The 20,611-nt window shown below is 36.9% G+C and overlaps 1 protein-coding gene across 13 annotated transcripts in view; it reads left to right on the forward strand.

Annotated features, from left to right (window-relative positions):
• St7l (suppression of tumorigenicity 7 like) overlaps nucleotides 1–20,611 on the forward strand; it is a 166,249-nt gene that overhangs the window by 75,671 nt on the left and 69,967 nt on the right. For 12 of the 13 annotated variants that reach the window (XR_009228091.1, XM_046458261.2, XM_046458249.2 and 9 more), the window contains one exon: nucleotides 2,705–2,844. Coding sequence is in view for 12 of the 13 variants with exons in the window: in XM_046458261.2 (XP_046314217.1) it covers nucleotides 2,705–2,844 (140 nt within the window). In the remaining variant the exon portion in view is untranslated. Of the gene's footprint in view, nucleotides 1–2,704; nucleotides 2,845–4,121; nucleotides 4,887–20,611 lie in introns of those variants that run through there. The other variant, XM_046458257.2, reaches the window with a different exon arrangement.

The raw sequence follows: 20,611 nt of genomic DNA on the forward strand, positions 1-20,611 counted from the left end.
CTGCCTCGTGTGTGTGTGTGTGTGTGTGTGTGTGTGTGTGTGTGGTGTGCTGGGGTTTTAGGGCATTGTGCATGCTAGTTACCGCTCTACCACTGAGCCACATCCCCCACTCCTGCCTCCTTATTTTTATATGATTTCTTATTTCTGCTTCTCCCAATTTATCTACTTTATTATATCTTTCTCTTTGCAGTTTGACTTTCCTTTTGTAGACATTGAAGAGGTCTAACTTGATGCCCCTGTGGCTTTGTGTTTACATGTCATCAGTTCACACAAACAATACAAAATGAATAATATCTCATTCCTGCAACTTCTATGAAAGAGAATCAGATTTATCCACATGTTTATTTCTGGTCCATTTAGCTGTCGCCTAAGGACAGGACCAGGCTATGTAAATAAAATTTCCAGGGGTCCTGGCATCTCTTTCTCCATATATCTCTAGATAGCAAAAGAAGTCTTAGGCACGATTGAGATCTCTCAAGGAAACTATATAGTGTAAGAAGTGAACTAAGTGTAGAACCATAGGGGCACAAAAATGTCTAAGGAACTGATGGCAGGAAAATAGTTGAGAATTTAGTGAAGGAGTGGTCAGCAAGCCAGAACAAGAGCCAGAAGTAGATATCCTAGAAACCAAAAGGAAGAAAAAAATTTCAAATAAGGAGTATCTGAGATATTAGGTAAGGCAATTAAAATAATGCTTCTTTGTAAATTATTATAAGGGTTGTCTAATATAAGGCCCACTTTACATATTGATATTAATAAAACAGGAGTTATTTTTATATGTTGAGCCATAAGCTATAAGACCAGACAGTTTATTTTTTGGCAAGCCTGTATTAATTCTAAATCCATATAGGTGCAAACTCCAGGAGGTAGAAGTAGAAGACTGGAGGATTTTGTTTGATTACAGTATATATTGCTATTTTTTTCTGTCTCTTACTTTTCTGTTAGAGTGAACAACTTTTTAATAATGTGGAGTTCTAATACCCAAGAGTACTTAATGTTTTTTGTTTTTAATTCTCCTTCAATCTTGATATGACTTACAGCATTCTGGAATTTGCTTATGGACCTCATAAGTTCAGGCTTGAACTATTCCCCTAGTTCACATAGCTATTTACTTGTCTTTTATGCCTCCTGATAAATTTTTCTCTACAAGCCAATGATGAAATTTGAACTTTCGTTCCAAGGGAGTGTTTCTGTACTGAAATCAGTCATCCATTATATTGATGTATTAGCCAAACATTGACTGACAAATGAATCTACAGAAAGCAATCCAAAAAGAAGTAATTAGTTCTCTTCTACAGTATAAAAATCTCATATTTTAGAAAATGTTCCCACTAAAGCTATGCAGTTTTCTACCTTATAAAATGGGAAGAAGGCTATCTATGTCAAGGTTATTGAAAAATAATCAAATGAGCACTTTATAAGCCATAAAATGCTATACTGTTTAGCTAATATTATTAATTCTACTGTCTTATTCCCTGCCTTCTGAAATATCAGAGTTTCTCTTGGTTTGCTGGAAGAAGTCAACTTCATAGCTGATGTATAGGGCAAAGGGGATTGCTGCTTCTTTGGGTATTAAAGCACAATGTTGTCTACAGTTTCTAATGTTTCTAATTTTTAAAAAAATTCAGTTCCATTGTGTTTTTACTTTAAACATGGCTCAAAGTTATGGCAATTTTCTGGATTTTTTAAATGAGTTTGGCTTTTCGTATATACTTTCTGAATATAATATGATGCATAAAGCTATTGAAAGAAGCTTAGGTGTAATCCTCTCTGTTAATCATTATGTTTAAAAAAGTGAAATTTATAGCTGACCTTGGTTCAGCACCGAATTAGTCATCCCTTACTAATGCAGGATATTACATCAGGAATTCCTGGGTTAGTGTCCAGCCCTGAGCAGTCAACTTCCTGAGCTATTCTAAGTCTTATAATAGCTCTCAGTTTAACGAAATTTCTTGAGTACCTACTGTGTGTCGGGCACTATAATAGGCTCATCTCCATATTATTATTCAGATATTTTCAAATTTTAAATAAAATATAAATACTTGAGTATAATTGGTAATGAAATCTGTAGCCACTGGAAAAATGATACATGAGTATACAAATGTGGTAAAATAAGACAAGGGATTCATTTATAGCCAGAATTCTAGGGCTTTGGTTTTCTAGTTTAATTTTTACAGTGCTCAATGAAAGGCACATATAGAACATATTAATAACTGTGTAAAATTATTATTAACTGGTGGTTCTAGGAATCCCTATGACATGTCTGTTTCTTTATACTAGTCTCAGCTTCCAAAGAAGAAGAATTAATAACAACTTTCATTTATTGAGTACTTATAGTGTTCATCATAACAACTCCATAGCAACTTCTACAGAGTTTAGCAACTTATTCATGATCACACAGCTAATAAGTGACAAAGCTCTTTTTCAAAACCACCTCAGCATGACTTTGTAATCAATGTTCTTTCCCACGATACCATCCTCTTCCCAAACCCCAAAACAGTCATCTGGCTATGTGGATATACTGTTGATGCTAGAATTAATAATGGATTAATTTCTTTTACCTTCCTTGGCTAGAGATAACTTTTTTTTCTTTAAAAATTTTTCCTTTTGGTTTTTTAGATATATAACTTTAATTTGAAAATATTAAGACTGGTTTACATCATATTGTAAAATAAAATTCATTCCTTCTCTTTTTCCTTTGCAGCCTTTCATCATGTTTCTGTTTATCCAAAGAAGGAGCTTCCTTTTTTCATCCATTTTACAGCAGGACTGTGTTCTTCTACAGCAATGATAGCCCTTCTCACACACCAATTTCCTGAAATCATGGGTGTTTTTGCTAAAGCTGTAAGTATGATCTCAAGGACTTGTGTAGAATATTTGTAAAACACACAAGACACCATCTCTGGTTTGTTTGGACTAACCCAGATGAGCAGTGAAAGATATTTGTTATAGTAAATTACAGGAATCAATTTGTAAAGTTACTACCACAAATATGTCAAACATAAATTTCTGGTCATTTGAGCTATATACTTCTGTTGCTTTAAAATTTAAAGAATACAATGCTATAACTTTATAAAGTTGTTCTTTGTAGATAACTTCTAGTGATAAACAGCATTCACTACTAGATAAAGAACATTCAAATTATTTTTTTTAACATAATTGCATTTTCTTTGGCCTTTAAAAATCTCCATGTTTTTGCTGGGCATGGTGGTGCATGCTTGTAATCCCAGCAACGTGGGAGGCCAAGGCAGGAGGAATACAGGTTCGAGGCCAGCCTCAGCAATTTAATGAGACCCTCAGCAACTTGGCTCGACTTTGTCTCAAAAATAAAAAGAACTGGTGATGTACTCAGTGGTAAAATGCCCCTCAGTTAAATACTCAGTACAAAAAAAGAATAAGCTCCCTGTTTTGTAAACAAGCCTTTTGATTTTTCCATTTACATTAAATCATTAGTTCTAAGGATTTGCTGAACTTGAAAATCAACTAGGATGGAGAATAAGTAGGTAAAATGGGACAGACAGAATGTTTGCCTTGCATTCAGAATGTGCTTCAAAAGGTTCAAAGGTTCTCTTAATTTGTCTGTTTGTTCATGTAGACCTTCCAAAATCTTGGATATAGAGCTATGGAAAGGCCTTTATTTTTATATTTACTCTTTAATTTTGAATTGTCCACTTCCCAACTCACTAAGTACTTAAGGACTGATATTAAAGAGGCGGTTCCATCACTATTCATGCTTCTATATAAATTTGTTAATTATTGTCACTGGCTCAAAGTAAAATTACCAAAGATAATTCTCCTAAAATCTCTGAAGACTTTTTAGAAATCCATCTTTTCTTGTCATCTTTGCAGTCTTACTAGGTAATAAAAGTTAAAACCTGAAAATATTTAAAATGCTGATTCATTATATTCCCAAATATAAAAGCACTCAGAGCCATAGAAAAACTAGTCCTTACTTGGTCTTCTATTTTCTGTATTTTTTTCCTATATGCTTCCATTCTGACTTCCTGTTTCCCTCACAATTTCTTTGCTTGCCTTAAGAATAGTTTATTGTGTGCCTTACAGACCAGTTGGCTTTCTCTGGCACCAGTGGTAAGAGCACTGGTTTCCCTTTCTCCCTGCAGGTCAACTGTACAATGTGTTAAGTTGCCACTGGCTATAGGCCTGGGAGTCTGCGAATGCATTGATTCTGGGACAGGATTCAAGAAGAATGAATTTCCACTGTTGTTCAGGGAGTATAGATATTTAAGTTGGAAACTGACTATTCTGTTTCCTTTTAATGTAAAAAGGAAGTTTGTGATTAATTATATCATAACTTTGTTGTTTGTAGTGTGCTGATTGGGAATTGAGTGCATCTCAAACTGAAATGACCTTACTGTGTAATCTGGTATGGAAAAAACAAACAAAACAAAAACAAAAAACAGGACTAAAAAGGGAATTCCATTCACTTAATAGCTAGGAAAAAGGCATACCTGTGTATTTAAAAGATACAGGCAAGCAATGGGAGGGATGATCCATGGGTTTCTTTCAGGGCAGTGGAGTGGGAAGGAGGAGGTGTAGAGCAAGGAGATCTAAAATCTGAAATAGGTATGTAGCAATTGTTAGTAGTATAGTTCCATGAGTTACTAGCTAAAATTAATGCAAAGTGTAGTCAGTGTATGCTCTATTCATCCTTGTTGGTGTATAGTGACTGCCTTTACCTAAGAGGTCATTAATTGCACCTGAAGAGTCTTAAAGATTACTTAGCATAAGTTCTTTAGCATTTCTCTAGCAGCGTCTGAGAGTGAAGAATTACATATTTGAAAGTGAAAAGTTTCTTTTTTAGACCAAAAGTTATTGATATACTGTGATTTTAGTTGACGAACAATAAAACAAACATTTATTCACTATCTTTGGGTATTTGTGTGGTTGGTAACAGCAGCATTTCTCATATGGTAGTTCCAAAGGCAGGTCTCATTTGAAAGTTAATGGAAAATAATTATAGTATGGGCAGTCTCCAGTTCATAAACACAACTTACAAATATGCCTTGACAAAAAAAATAGTAAGGGAACTAGAGGCCCAAGTTCTAGTTATTCACTCCATGCACTAGGAGTACCAGCTTCACCCAGGAACTGGTTAAAGGTGCAGAGCCTTAGGCACCACTGCGGACATCCTGAATCAGAATCTACATTTTAACAACATCCCCAGGTTATTCTATATGCATATTAAGCTTAAGAAACCTTGTTCTGTTCTCCTTCACCAATATGAGGGATGCAGAACACTTGCTAGTGCCATATCATCCAGGTGGAGAAGTATTGCAGAGTGGTTATGAGCAGAGACTCTGAGGACCATACTACTTTACTTTATATTCTAGCTCTTACATTTATTGGCTATGCAGCCACAGGTGAGTTTCTTAACCTTTTCTACCCTTTCTAAAAAAAAATTTTTTTAGTAGTAGATGGACAAATACCTTTATTTTGTTTATTTATTTTTATGTGGTGCTGAGGATCAAACCCAGGGTCCCACACATGCTAGTAAAGCGCTCTATTGCTGAGCCCCAACCTTAGCCCCAACCTTTTCTATCTTTAATTGTAAAATGAGAATAGTGCTAACTGCATATAGATTTTGGTGAGGGTTAAATGAGCTTAAAATATATCAAGTATTTAGAACCATGTCTGCCCACAATAAAAAGTAGGTGTTAGCTGTTGTTCCCTTCATCATTGTCACAAAAGAGCCTTCTCCTTGTTTGGAGGAGTTGTATCCTAATAATTGTATCCTAATCAAAATGCATTTTCCATAGATACTGAAGCATAAATGGTAATTTGAGTGTCATTTAAACAATATTATTAGCATTATACCCTTAGCATATTATGTGTATGTGAACCACAAAGAGAGAACTGTTTCAAGTTTCTGGCACTGGAAAACTGCCTTATAGAATAAAGCCTGTTGGCATATTGCAAGCTGCCTCTATTAGGATTTTCAGTTAAGTCGGGAAAGGATGAAGTACATATTTGTTTTATTTTCCAATGCTAGGGATTGAACCCAGGGGTTACTACTACTAGGCTATATTCCCATTTTTTTTTTTTTTTAATTTAAGACAGGGTCTGAGTTGGCCAGTCTGGTCTCAAACTTGTCATCCTCCTGAGCTCTCAGCCTCCTGATAGCTGGGATTATATAGCTGTACCACCACATCCAGATTATGAAATATGTTTGAAATGTATTTATATTTTCACTTGGTAAGGTGAAGCCATTCAAGAAAATATCCTAAGCTGAGAGCATGGTTGTATGTGCCTGTAATCCCAGTGACTCAGGAGGCTGAAATAGGAGGATCACAAGTTCAAAGCCAGTGTTAGCCACTTAGAGAGGCCCTAAGCAATTTAATGAAACCCTGTCTCAAAATTAAAAAAAAAAATCTAAATTTATTTATTGTTACCATTGTCTTTCCCTCATATAACACTTTTTATATTAATTCACTTGCTAGAGTAAATTCAATTTTAATTTCTTAAAATGTATTTGTTACAAATTTTTATGATGCCTGGCACTGGGGATTAATGGTTTTTAATACTCACGGCACATCAGATTTTGATAAACAGAAGAGAATGAACTAGAATGGTAGTGGTTTTAATGCCTCTAGTTTTGCATGGTATAATGCTCTGTGGAATAAGACTTAATATTTTTAACAAGTTAGGCCTGCGCCCCCACCCCCGCTTTTTTTTTCCCTCCTGGTTGAGATGAAAACCTGGTCTGACATTAGACATACAGCAATGAAAAAAGTTGCATAAATCCCTAGTGATGTGGAATGTGCTGATATCAGAGCTGATACTCTCCAAGGCCAGAATTCCTGAAAAAGGAAAAATTGCTTTTAAGTGGTAGGTCATTTTCTCACCTGCTTTGAAGCCTGCTGGGTTAAATATGAGAGTTCAAAGTAAGGGTAGCCAGCAAACCAACTGAACTGGAATCTGATTCTGCTTATCTGAAAGGAGCTTCTTTATTTAAGAGCAGCACTGCCCTCTCCTTAGAGAACCAATCTTCATCTACTCTGGCCCCTTTCATTTCCCTCTTGCAGAAACAGCTTTCTCTTTAGTATAAGGCTCAGGAGGGTGTTATCACAAAAGTAAAAAGACAAAGATTGTATTTGGGGTTTTCACCAACTTACTTATGAATTCAGGTACTGAATTGAGAATTGTGTTTGAATATAAAAGTTCCTAGTTGGATTTTAACTAAATAGGGCAGTCTTTGCAATGTTGGCAGAAGTTATTAGGTTAAAGACAGGAATCAAAAAGATTTTCAAATTGTTTTACTAAAGCAAAACTTTTGTTGAATTTCACTGAGCACATGCTGTAGCTGTGCTGGGGTGGGAATGGGCCTTGTTTCCAACATATTTCTACTAATCTTTATGTGGGAAAATGTGGTTGGACATGCCAGTGATGAATTTCTGAGCAACTCATAATTGGCTGGCTCCACTGTAACTAGGGCCTTACAATCTGCTTGATTAATTCTTTAAGGACTACATTAGCCAAGTTGTATGATTTCCAAAGATATAGAAGGTCAGATGTTACACTAACAAAGGACCTCTCTACAGAGTATCTCACTGGGGTTTCTTCAGGCTCTTCCTAAAAATAATTAAAAATTTTCTCCCCAAAATTACATTTTTCAAAATAATAAGCAGATCTAAGTGCCAAGTATTTTTTTTTGTTTTGTTTTGTTTTGTTTTTTTAACTGAATAGTGAACAAAACTTTGGGGAAAGTTTGTCTACTATTCTCATTTTTTCCAGGGCAAAGATCAGCTTAAGAACTAGGGAAATTGATAGACAATTTAAACTAAATATTGATTGATATGTACCAGTAGAAAAAATATGATTATTTCTAAAGGTTCTCAGTTTTTCATTGCCATAAGCAGTAACTTGAAAGCTGTTCTTAAGTGAAAGATCTTTTTTTATATTCTCCATCTGACTTCATTAATGCTAAAAAATGTGTGATAGTTGACTACCTCTTTTTTAAAAAAATTTTTTTTAGTTGTACTTGGACACAACACCTTTATTTATTGATTGATTTCTATGTGGTGCTGAGGATCAAACCCAGTGCCTCGTATATGCTAGGTGAGCGCTCTATCACTGAGCCACAACCCCAGCCCCTGTATCTCTTTTCTTAATATACATGTATAAGAAATTAATGTTCAGAAATGAAACTGACAGTTTTTTTCATCTTGTTTGAAAATGAATTATTTTTCAAAGCTTTGAGACTTTTTTAGTTCATAAGGACTGATAGAGTTTTTAAACATTTTGAATTATAAAATATTGTTCTGTAACTAAACTGTTTCCACAATAATATATCTGAGATTTTCCCAAAGACTCTACAGATCATAAAATGAACGTATTGTGTAAGGTTGAAAATCTTTAACATTTACAATTTTGTTCCATTGTTAATGCCTCTAAAGTCTTTATTTGGGCAGTCTGGTATATCCAATTTTTATTTTCTGTATCAGCTGGACTATTTGTAGCAAGAGAAAAGATATTTTTTTATTTTGTAGAGTTATTTGTCATGCTTTATCCTTTTTATTTTCCCTCATAAAGACTGAGACAGAAATTTGTGAAATTGCTAATATCCTTTATTCAAATTTTTTAAGTACTGAACTCATCTTTTCAAAAAAAGAAAAATAATAATAAAAATTAGGTCAATGTAGTCTTCTCTACACTCATTCTCCAGCCACATACTAGCATGCCTCACACATGCTAGGCAAGTGCTCTAACGCTGAGCTACATCCCAAGCCCTCTTTTACTCTGAGACAGGATCTCGCTCAGTTGCTCGGAATGGCCTTGAACTTTCATCCTCTTGCCTCATCCTCCTGAGTAGCTGGAATTACGGGTGTCCACCCCCATGCCCAGCAGGATAATGTACTTTTTTGGCGGGTTGTTCCAGGGATTGAACTCAGGAGCACTCGACCACTGAGCCACATCCCCAGCCCTATTTTGTATTTTATTTAGAGACAGGGTCTCACTGAGTTGCTTAGCGTCACTCTTTAGCTGAGGCTGGATTTGAACCTATGATCCTCCTGCCTCAGCCTCTCAAGCCCCTGGGATTACAGGCATGTGCCATGGGGCCCGGCTAGGACAATGTACTTTTTATTTTTAATGCATGTCTATATCCTTTCCTCAGAATTGAATTTGAAGTTTGCAAACAGCACCCTTTTTTTCCTGTTACCATATGCCTGTGAAGTTTACAAAAGCTCTCCCTGAATTTGGCAGTGTATTTGATCATTTTTCCTCTCAAAACTAAAGTCTCGGTGCCAAAGTTTAGGACAGCTATCACCAACTGATATATTTATTCCTTAATCATTAGCACTTGGGGCATTTGGATTGCTTAGCAGTTTTTAGTAGAGCTGTGTTTAGATAGGTGACATAAACTGCTCATTCCAAAACCATTAAACTATTGATATTAGAATTCACTTTAGGAAACCTATTGATGTTTGTTTTAGAAAACATCTTTGTCTTTTGTAGATCCAAAATAGTTCTCTAAATGGAGAGAATAATGGGACACAAAAGAAAATCATGATCTTGAGGAATAGTTTATATCTTTCTCCTTGAGTGGAGTTTTGCAACCTTCCCTGATCAACCAAGTTTCTAATGCTCGAAAGAACAAAATTAGTAAAACTATTTAATGTATTAAACTCTAAGTTAAAAGTAACTTAGATTTCATTTAGTTCTTTTCCATTTAAAAGAGTTTATACTTATCATTTTTTTATTAGAGGACAAATTATAATCTAATGATTTAGATGCAAAATTTGAGGCATTGAAGTTAGATAATGTGCCCAAAATCTCATGGTTTCAATAATAGATCACTTCACAATTAATACAAAAACAAGTACAAAATAAATTTCCCTAGCATGAGCAAGGCCGTGGTTTCAATCCCCAGTGCACCCCCCCCTAAAAAAAAGAGTAAATTTAAAACCAGATATATGATGGAGTAGTGATAGTCAAGTGGTTTTGCTAGAGAAGTATTCCTGAAGAGTTAAATTAGAAGAGAATTTTAAATGAAAAAAGCTGATGTGGGTTGCCAGAAAAATAGAAAGGGTCTTTAAATTGAATGCTTACCACCAAGGCAAAGATATCAGTAGACAAAAAAGCTGCACATGGGATCTCTTCACATATATAAGTCTATTTGATGAACTCTGATGCTTTAAAATGAAAGAGTGCACATTTGCTTTTCTGTCTTTCAGAAAAGCATTGGTCCACTCTAATTTCATTCCTTCTCTTGCTAATTAATTAGCCCCTTAAAAAAGAATGCTATTTGGGACCAGGCATGGTGGTGCATGCCTCTAATCCCAGTGTTTGGGAGGCAGAGGCGGGAGGATAGCAAGTTCAAATCCAGCCTCAGCAAAAGCAAGGTGTTAAGCAACTCAGTGAGACTCTGTCTCTAAATAAAATACAAAATAGGGCTGGGGATGTGGTTCAGTGGTTGAGTGCCACTGAGTTCAATCCCCAGTACACCCCCCAAAAAAAAATTAATAATAATAAAAAGAATGCTATTTGGTCATTTACATCACATACATAACTGTATAAAGGATGCCAGCCTCTCTGACTGCTTAAAATATACAGTAATAATGAAGAAACAGTAGACTCTGGTTTGTGATGATTCAGTGGGAATTTGACCAATGCTCTGAAATATTCGGGGGCGGGGGGACATTTTAATGTATCTTATGTTTCAACATTGTCTTCTTTCAAAATCAAATTAAAAGTTTGTGAAGTTTTTGTGGGGAGAGTTAGATGAATAGAATAAATTTTTAGTTTAATATATCAGAATTTGAGAGATTTTTTTTTTTTCTAACAGAATTTTAGGCAGTAGTTACACTTCTAGTAATTACATCAGTGGGCAGGAAACTTACGTGTGTTCCTTAAGGCTGATGAGTTCTTTGTTTGTTTACAAAGAGAGACTTGATTTTACTAGTATTCTAACTGGAGTTAAGGGGGGCCAAAATTATCTCATTAAAATTATTTTAGGTCCATCTTTTATTTATTTTTTCTTTCTTTCTATTAGTACTGAGGATTGAACTCAGGGGTGCTCCACCACTGAGCTAATTCTCTATCCTTTGGATTTTTTATTTAGAGACAGGGTCTTACTGAGTTGCTGAGGCTGACCTCAAACTTAGGATCCTCCTGCCTCAGCCTCCAAAGCCATTGGGATTACAGGAATGCAACCACAACACCTGGTTTTAGGTCTATTTTGACATTAGCCAGCTTCAAGAAAAGAAATTATTTGAGTTTTAGGTGATGCTCAACAAAATTAAGAGAGGAGATATTCAGAGAATTCAAAGTAAGTAATCACCTTCCTACCTCATTCTATAATTTCAGTCATTCTGGAAATAAAAACATGTATATGTTATTCAAAGTGTAGAAAAGGACCATATCCCTTTTCTTTGAGCACTCTTGCCTGTAGCCAGTATGACATACAGAGAGAAATAGTTTGGAGGAGAGTTTAAGAAGGGAGCATATTCTCACACTCTTTGTTAGAAACATACCAGCTCTTGTTCTCATATTTTCAATATGCTTGAGTCCCCCTGCCTTTTTTTTTTCCTGAAGCCAAAGTTCAAGCTTTTACTCCCAGGTAGTAGCAGCTTTACAAGTAAATTTTAATCTCTTAGTTTTGTTAGATTTCTATCTAGAGCACAGCCACAGCTGTTCTTGGCAGGCAAATACATTGCTGTTTTTCCCTCAGTCACAATGAGATAGAAAAATGTTCTCTAGCTGGGGTGTGGATGAAGGCACTTAACAAATCTTATACATAATTCATCCTTGGTTGCTGAGGTACTCAAAGTTGAAACTTTGCCGTCTGATAAAAATCAGCTGGATTTTTTATTTACTTGACTCTGACCCCTTTGGAGGTTTAGCCCTTACTGGGAGCTCAGGGATTCTAATTCAGCTAAGCCCTGGCTATGAAGACTTTTCTTATTAATTTGCTCTTGGTCTGTTTTAGGTATTGTAATACCACCTTTAAAAAACAAAACAAGGGGCTGGGGTTGTGGCTCAATGGTAGAGGGCTGGCCTAGCATGCATGGGGCACTGGATTCAAACCACATAAAAATGAAATAAAGATATTGTGTCCACCTACAACTAAAAAAATAAGTATTTATAACAAAACAAAAATGATTAGAATATTCAGTTCAGAGTCCTGAATACCCTGAAAAGAGTCTCCTTTAAGTATTAGCTTATTACATGGAAGAATTCCAAAAAGTGTATCGTAATTTATTATCAAAGTTTAGGTTTTGTAAGAGCCTCAGCATTTTAAAATATTATAACCATTATTCCATAACATGCTAAAATATGCTAATGATTGTTCTATAACATACTATGTTTCTTAGTCTTTAATTCATTGCATTAGGATGTTACCACTAATGGATCTATTTGTTCACTGTTTAATTCAATGGACAAATCTTTGTTGGGTACTTTTTGAGGTATAAAATATATTCTTTATTCACAAGTAAGCTCCTTGTTTAGTGGTAGGGGTTTGAAAAAGGCATGAAAATGTGTTGATATAAGATAGAGGCCACAATTGATTAGTTCATCCTTTCATATTAATTCATTTGATGTGAAGTTGCTGACAAGTTATTTCAAGTGTCTTTCATAAAGTAACCCCCAAAATCAGTCTAGATAAAAGGTACTTCTTTGCAGAAGGATATTTTTGCTTAGGGTTCCTTTAAGTCAAACATGAAAATATAGAAAGAAGTATCTTTATTTTTTTCCTTTTCAAGAAAAAAATATACCTAGCTGCCAATATCCATGTTTTTGTAAACAGCAATATTCATTGTAGTGTTTATATATGAAGTTTAGAATTTATCGAACAATGAAGAGCTCCTCAACTATTTAAGTAAGAAATATCTGACCTCAGATTCACATGGTAACTGCCATAAGACAGAAGTCTCTGTGCTCATATATTTTCCTCTTTAATATATTCTCATTCCTAGTAATGACAGATTAATAAGGACTAAAGGAGTCCTCATTTTGAAAAATGAAATAGTATGATGTCATTGTGAAGCAGAATGAAATAGAGTTAGAGCCAGAATTAATCGGCTCTATGTACATGTGAGAGAGAATTAAGACAGCCACCCAGAATTTCCCAGAGCACATTTGCTAATGTCAAAGCTTCATCCTGCAGTCACTAATTCTGAAAACAGGCACATATCATATTAATTTAAAAATTAAAGGGATGTCAGAGTAAGGCGCTTAATAAGGTTCCTTTGCCTATGATTCCAAGCTAAATTTTACCAATCAATTCTGCATCATTGATAATTCTGCCTTTTTGCAGAGAGAACCACCAAGATTATTTTTTCTCCAGGAAACTGAAAAAATATATCCTAATTGGGCTATCTCAGTCAAGTAACTGGATTGTTAGGTATGACTTTGGAATACATATCTTAAAATAGACATAGAATCTTTTCTTGAGGAGTTTATAAAATTAAACATGTAATTGATCAATATGGAAAAATGATGAAAGTAAATGGAGTAGAAGAGTAGTAGGCCCAAGGTTGTACTAGAGGGTTGAAGAATATACTGATTGAACTCAATGCTGTAGAATAAGAAAGAGATGATTTGAATAATGACTTGGAGGCAGAAGATTGAGTATCAAACTTTGGAATTTCTTGGTGCCCATTACTTTTCTAACAATCTATCTGAATTTGCCAAACCTACTGGAACAAAGCAGAAATTTATTATTCTTTGGGTAGGATTAGCATCTTCAGATATTAAGTTAGATGCATCATGGCATCTTCCAATTTGGAAGTTTAATTTTTATATGTTAGAGGATTAGTTATTATGTTAGTAAGGATTCCACTCTTATCTATTCACCTGTGTTCCTGTTTATACTCGTAACTGTGTCTGTTAACATGAAGTTTCCAGAAAGACTTAAATGAACTTCAGCCTCTTGAGTTCCTGTGAAGCCACTACCTATTCCCATAGGACTTGAATGAAGATAAGGAACTCAGTTATTTAACCTTTTTAATTTTTTTTTCAGATGGCATTGAGAATAACCATACCTCTGGTTTGGCCTCAAATTCCATATTGAATTTTTAAAATTGCTTTTTGAGCAATAACTTTTCTCTGGTTGCTTAACCAGTCATACACGTTGAGACTTCTGTCTCTAGACCTATTTTATAATAGCTGCTCTGGGAGAACAGATGAAAAATAATAACTCAGTTAGATATTTTATGAGTATTGAAATCCCTTCCATTCAGAAATGTAAATAAAATAACCAGCATGAGCAATCAGCTTATGTCAAATTCCATGGGTTTATGTTACATAGGGAAATTATAGTGCAACCTGAAACATGCTTCTTAATGAATTCATAGTGGTGTCACAGTTGAATGTAAACCCTTGAGCTTTTCTTTTGTGAAGGGTTTCAGAAATCACCTTTTATAAACTGCCTAGGGGAGGGGAAAAACTAAGAGGATACTAACAAATGCTATAACTGTTAAGTGGCTGCCTTCCTTTTAGCACCAAAAGGTGCCACTTAAGTAAAGCAGAAACCTAGGATACTGCTCACCTTTTGGGTTATTCAGTGTGCACAAAAGTATATATACTGTGTGCCATGCTAGGTCAGACTCACAATCTAAAATGTATTCCATTTCTGAAAGTGGCACCAGGGAACTGCTGTGGAAGTTCAAGGTTGCCCTTGTACTTCTTATCCTAACAAGTTAGAGATTTTCAGCTAAAAAGTATGACAGAGCCTGGTAAAGAACTGGTTTTACCTTCACAAAATTTAAGAAACTAGAGATCTAATTGGAGATCATGAAATTAATATTTATCTCCCATCTCTGCTGCTCTAGTGCCCTATAATATACTAGAACTATCTCCTCATTTGATACTGAATTAGTTTTGGAATGTCTAAAGCTCTTTTCCAGTTCCCCTGTTTTCACTATAACCTCAGATATCTGCTAGCCACAAAAATCCAGTATACCAAATGGAATATAGGGGATTTGTCAAGTTGTAAGTTGGAAGTGAGGAAAAAAATGTATTTTCTATTTGAAATTATTCCTTTTTCAAATTTAATTTATTAAAAGTTTGGCTTGAGACTGGGGTTGTGGCTCAGAGGTAGAGCACTCATCTGGTATGCGTCAGGCACTGGGTTCGATCCTCAGCACCACATAAAAATTAAAAAAATAAAAGATATTGTGTCCACCTATAACTAAAAAATAAATATATAAAAAAAAGTTTGGCTTGATGGATGCCAGGTGCTGAGCCTGTAAGTCTACATTAATGCATCACAGTCTGGATAGGATATTTAATATCTCCTTCTTAGCCTAGAATTTCAAATGATTAGGATCTATAGTTAATGATACATAAAATTTTGTTGATCTTTATAATGCACATGTCTTTTAGTCCCCATGTCTGTATCAAACGAGCTCATCCTTGTGTTTTCCCATAAGTGTCTTCGTACTTACTGACATACATCAAGAGGTTGTGTGGCTTGTAGGGGACTCTGAACCATTTGACAGTCTAGGTACATAGTCATCCTACATTATCTAAGCCCTGATTTCATTATTCTAGTCTTATTTTATTCCCCCAATGTATATAATGTGTACTTGCTTGAAATTCCTTATAACAAGCACATTCTTGCTTCTAAGTTTTAGCATACACCAGATCCTCCTCCTCCTCCTTTTTTTTTTTTTTAACACCAGGGATTGAACCCAGGGATGCTTAACCACTGAGCCACATCCCCAGCCCTTTCCATATTTTATTTAGAGACAGGGTCTTGCTGAGTTGCTTAGGGCCTTGCTAAATTCCTGAGGCTGGCTTCAAACTCATGATCTTCCTGCCTCAGCCTCCTGAGCTGCTGCGTGTGCCACCGTGCCTTGCCCCAGTTCCTTCTTTAGAATGCCTTTCCCTGACTGTCCTCAAATATTTCATGCCTTATCTTATAAAATTCCAAATCTAAAGTCACCTCCTATAGAAAGCCATTTCTGGTTAATCTCATTCACCTGATTCCTTTATTCTAAGACTCATTTCCTAGTCTGTTAAACCACTTTGCTTCTTTATAATTGCTATTTCTGTACATTGTCACCCAACAAGTACAGTCATTCTAGGAATGATGATCTTCCTCTATTCTCTTGTCTTTGTTTATTCCACACAAACCTTTTGAAGACCTATTGACAACATTTTCAGTTTCCTCAGAGTTCCAGTCCACCTTCCATACCCTTTCCTTTTACTTACAGTTACATTCCTAGAGAAACAAGGCATGTGTTCTGGCCTTGGCTTTCACCACAGCACATGTGTGTGGCAGCCTGTTAAATAGGTCCCTGCAGTTGGAAAGGATTTTAACCCCTTGGTTTGACAATCTCTGCATTCTACTCAGACACCTTCAAGAAGCAGATGTGAGAGCAGAAGTAGCTTGGAGGTGGAGTAGGGATATTTCCACTGAAAGCCAAGTTAGTGTTCTTCTTTTTAACATAAGACCTATGAAGCTGCTGTCGTCAGCAGCTCACCCGACACTCTCCTGCTCTGCCTCTTTTCTAGGAGTCAGGGTTAGTTTAAGAAAAAGCCTCTTGCTAGAAGCCATGACCTTGTACTTTTATCCCCTCCATCTGGTGTGTGGCCTCATGGGGCTGTGCTGCTATGCAGGAGGTGAGCAATGGAATTCTTTAGATGATGACTTCTGAGCCCACATGCGGAGTTCAGTGGGGGTGGGAAGCAGGGAGAGCAATGAGAGCCAAGATCGATGGACCAAAAAGAAAGGTTTGCTAGGGGAGAAATCCTAACTATATAGGTAGACTATTTTCCTGAGGTGTTCTCTAGCTCAAACAGAGTCTCAGGTCAGAGAGCTATAGCTTCTCAGATCTGTGATTGATGCTCCTGCAGCTTTCCCTTCTGCCTTCACAGTTGGGGTGAACCAGTGGGATAGGTAGGGTATTTGAGGGTTTTTTGTGTCTCTAATGGAATACATTCCAGGATCTAAGAGGGAAGGGTTCCCCTTGCACATATCCTCTATTGGAACTGCTTTTCTTCACTGTCTTGCACCTAAACAGAGGTCCAAATTTTGAATGAAGGCGGGAGGAGAGCAACAAAAAAGTTTTGATCAAGTGAAAATTTTTTGTCTGCCTCATCTCACAGGGATTTCTCTGCAGGGCAGATGCCTCTTGTCTTGGTGTAGATGAATTGTGTCTTAGCTAGAGGTCCCAGGATCTTTACTAAGCCCTGGTTAGGCATCTGGGCTGGGAGAGGACGGTTTCTTAACACCCTTATTACCTGTTCTCACTTTAGAAACTCAAGAGTTGACAGCATTTTAAAAAAGAATGAAGTCTTAAAGGAAATTCTAGTGTATACTTAAAAGCCTAGAGTCTTAATAGTTTCCTCTCATGGTTTCTCGTGACTACTTCTACTCTGTCTAGACATTTAGCAACACTTGAAAAGAACTAGATAAAATTAAAGCAAAAAATGTTAATGTTAATCTAGAAAAAGGGGAAAAGGACTACAAAGAACGAGGAGCCTGAGTTGGCTAAACGTGGGATACTTTGTATAGTGAGCACCTGGTAGTGGTGGAAATAGTGGCAAAGTGGCAAAAAGAGGATGTTGATGATGTTCAGACAGGCACAGGCTATTCCTTTGTAAACTTGGCTCAGATGTATTCTTCTAGCCATCCTAAGAGTCCTATGGGGCTTGAACATTTTATAGCAATTTCTGTTCTGAAGGTGCTAGTACCCTGGTGCCCCCAGTCCTAGACATTCTCATGGTTTGAGGCAAGTACCCAGAATTTAAAGTCAGAAGACCTAGGTTTGAGTTCTAGCTGGGCCACTCACTGTTAGTGTGATCTTGGACAAATCACTGACCTTCTGTGAATGGCATCCTTTAAATGGCATCCTTTAAACCCCTACATCACAGGATTGTTTACAAGAATGTACATACACACTCAGGCATTTTGTCAACAATAAGGCTTTTTAGGAACCATATTGTCATTCTTGGGGAAAGCCCCAATTTGAACATTATCAAAGAATGAATCTATGGATGAAACCATCTTTCTTTTTTTCTTCACTCAGTATAGCCTGTTTGGTCAGAAACAGAAACAGGGTTTTGATATCAAGTTTTCAGATTTTGGCTTCTTTGGTCAAAGAGAGAGAATGCCCATGTGCAACTGCTCCGTCCATAGATTCATGGGCAGAATGGCAGTGAACAAAGGAAAATTTTAAGCCAGCATATTTCAGAGTTAGGGGACAAAGAGGAGAATGCTTATCTTGTATGTTCAAATCAGGGGAAGCTAAAATATTTTAGGTAAATGAGGAAACTCTACTAAGATGCTCAGAGATAATTTAGGCCATGAATGAGAAGTAGGGGAATGAGCTTATAAATTATTTCTCTCCTTTATCTTTTACCTTCTAGTTAGGATTTGGTGTATTACGCACATCCCAGTGGCTGCTGCCTGAAACCTGTCAATCACCCAAAGAAAAAACAGTTTCTGGGAAAGCGTTCAATGCAACTGTGACACGTTTACCCTAGTGAAGTCACTGCTTGGTCTCTTTCACTTCCTCTCTCTTATGAACATCATCCCTAAAATCCAAAACCATTCTGTTTTCTAACCCAATAAGAGTTTAAAACCAGTCATAAGCAGCAGGCCATGCAATTCTACATACCTCATGCAGTCACAGGAAACTACCCCACGAGAGCACGAGGATGTGTATCTTACTGTCTCCAGCACGAATCAGCCTTAAGCTGTACTGCTTCAGCCACTCTGCTTAGGTGGCAGTTCTGCACCCTTGGTGTCTTCTCTCCACAGCCATTCGACCTCATTCCCCCGCTACCTCCTGGAGGAGTACTAGTTCCCATGCAGTTGCCTGCATATTGATAATGCAGCTTTGTAACTTGGTTACAGCTGTACCCTGTTCTTAATACACTTTTTGAAGGATTTGTTGAAAATCTAGTTGCTTTTGTGGGGATTGGATGAAGGGACATGACTACAACTTCCATGCAGAGAGAAGCTACGTGTGCATCCATATGTGTGCACCTCCTGTATGCCCATGTCTGTGTGCTTTTTGCATGTGTATCTTCGTGGTTGTGCTTGGGCTGACACAGCAGAGTAAAAAGAAAGCATCTCTTTCTTATTTTACCACATTGCTTCAAAGATGCCCAACCCCCGTAGTAGTAGGCAGTTCCCAAGTGGAGGGTGGGGGCAGAGGCCTCCACTAAGGCCATCAATAACCAGGTGTGAGCTACAGGTCTCTGTGTAATGTGAAGCTCTCCCGTATTTCATTTCTGCACCCAGGGGGCGGCTCTGCAGGATTGCTTACGGAGAGCTCTGTGTCTGGCACCTCTCTCCACTAGGCCCAGGCGCCCAGGGTCCCACCGACCTGCCCAGGAATGCATCGCATTGTTCTCTGGTGCTGTAATTTGGCTGCAGGAGTTAGGCTGAATGCCTCCCCAGGATGAGAAACATACTCTCCCTAGTGTACTCCCTTCTCCCCAGCTAGCTTGGGCTTCTGCCCTATGACCACTGAGAGCATTTAAATAAAAAACTCAGAAAAGGCTAAGGAAAAAAATAATCCTGATTATCTGTCTTTTATTAAGCCATGTAGACTCTCATGTCCTGAGTGGGTCTGAGAATTTGGCAAAGGACTTAGTGGTTGGTGTTCTTGATAAGGGATGTGAAAGAAAAAAATATTCTCTGCAACAGGGAGGAGTTGAAACAAGGCAGTGTGTATTCATGAGTTAGATCGACAAAACTTTAGGAATAGACCCTCAGGGCGATGTTGGATTCTTTTAATTAATCTGAAGTCCCTGATTTCATTTTACTAACATTCCTGTAAGAAAGAGTGTGGATTAGTGCCATTATTCAGGCTAATAACAATAAAAGTTGGCTCTTAACTTCAAGGCTAGGTAGGTTAAGACTGGCATTCTTATTTTACTTGTTACAGACTGTGCAGCTGAGGTACTTTAGTAACGTGCCTTCTCTAAAAAGATACTCAAAGGATAGAGATAGTATTTTTAAAATTTGTGTCCAAATAGCACTTACTGCAATGCATTATACCTAAATATTTACCAAAAGTTAAAGAAAATGAGAACCAACAAGGAGAAGTGGAAGACATGAGAAAAGCTAGGATGCTGCAGATGGTACAGACTGCTGTCAAATATGGGAGGGATGGGAGAGGGGTTGCTTAGAGGCAGAGTGGAGGAGTAACAGAAATGGAGCCTTGACCACACCAAATAAAGTTCTCATTTCATTGCTTGTTCCAAATAAATTAGTTTGTTTGTATAGTGCAGAACGAATGCCAATTGTCTAAAGCTAATTGGAATGCAGAAGCAAATTAAGGACTAAGAGGAAAAATTTAATTGCTTAGCCATACAGCTTCTGTATTGGGGCTGAAATAGATATCTTTTCTTTTGCTTATCCTTCTCACTCTCTGGACAGCTTGTTCTCTTAACCAACTATAGGAAGTTGCAAAATCTGCATCTTTGTAAGCTAGAATTTGGAGCTCAGAGAAAAAAGCATAGAGTAATATGAGATGCCAGAAGAGGTCTACTCACTTCCTTTAACAGGGTAAGAACCAAAAATCAAAGAATCAATAATAGGGCACAGGTAGTTTTTAACTCAGGTTGACTTCTCTTGAAAGGCCTATGCCATCTTTAATGTGGTATCTGGATGTTCTTGAAAGATCAGGGC

The sequence above is a fragment of the Marmota monax genome, unplaced genomic scaffold (assembly GCF_021218885.2).
Source record: "Marmota monax isolate L192 unplaced genomic scaffold, Marmota_monax_Labrador192_F-V1.1 WCK01_AAM20220418_F8-fsc00087, whole genome shotgun sequence".
Classification (NCBI taxonomy): domain Eukaryota; kingdom Metazoa; phylum Chordata; class Mammalia; order Rodentia; family Sciuridae; genus Marmota; species Marmota monax.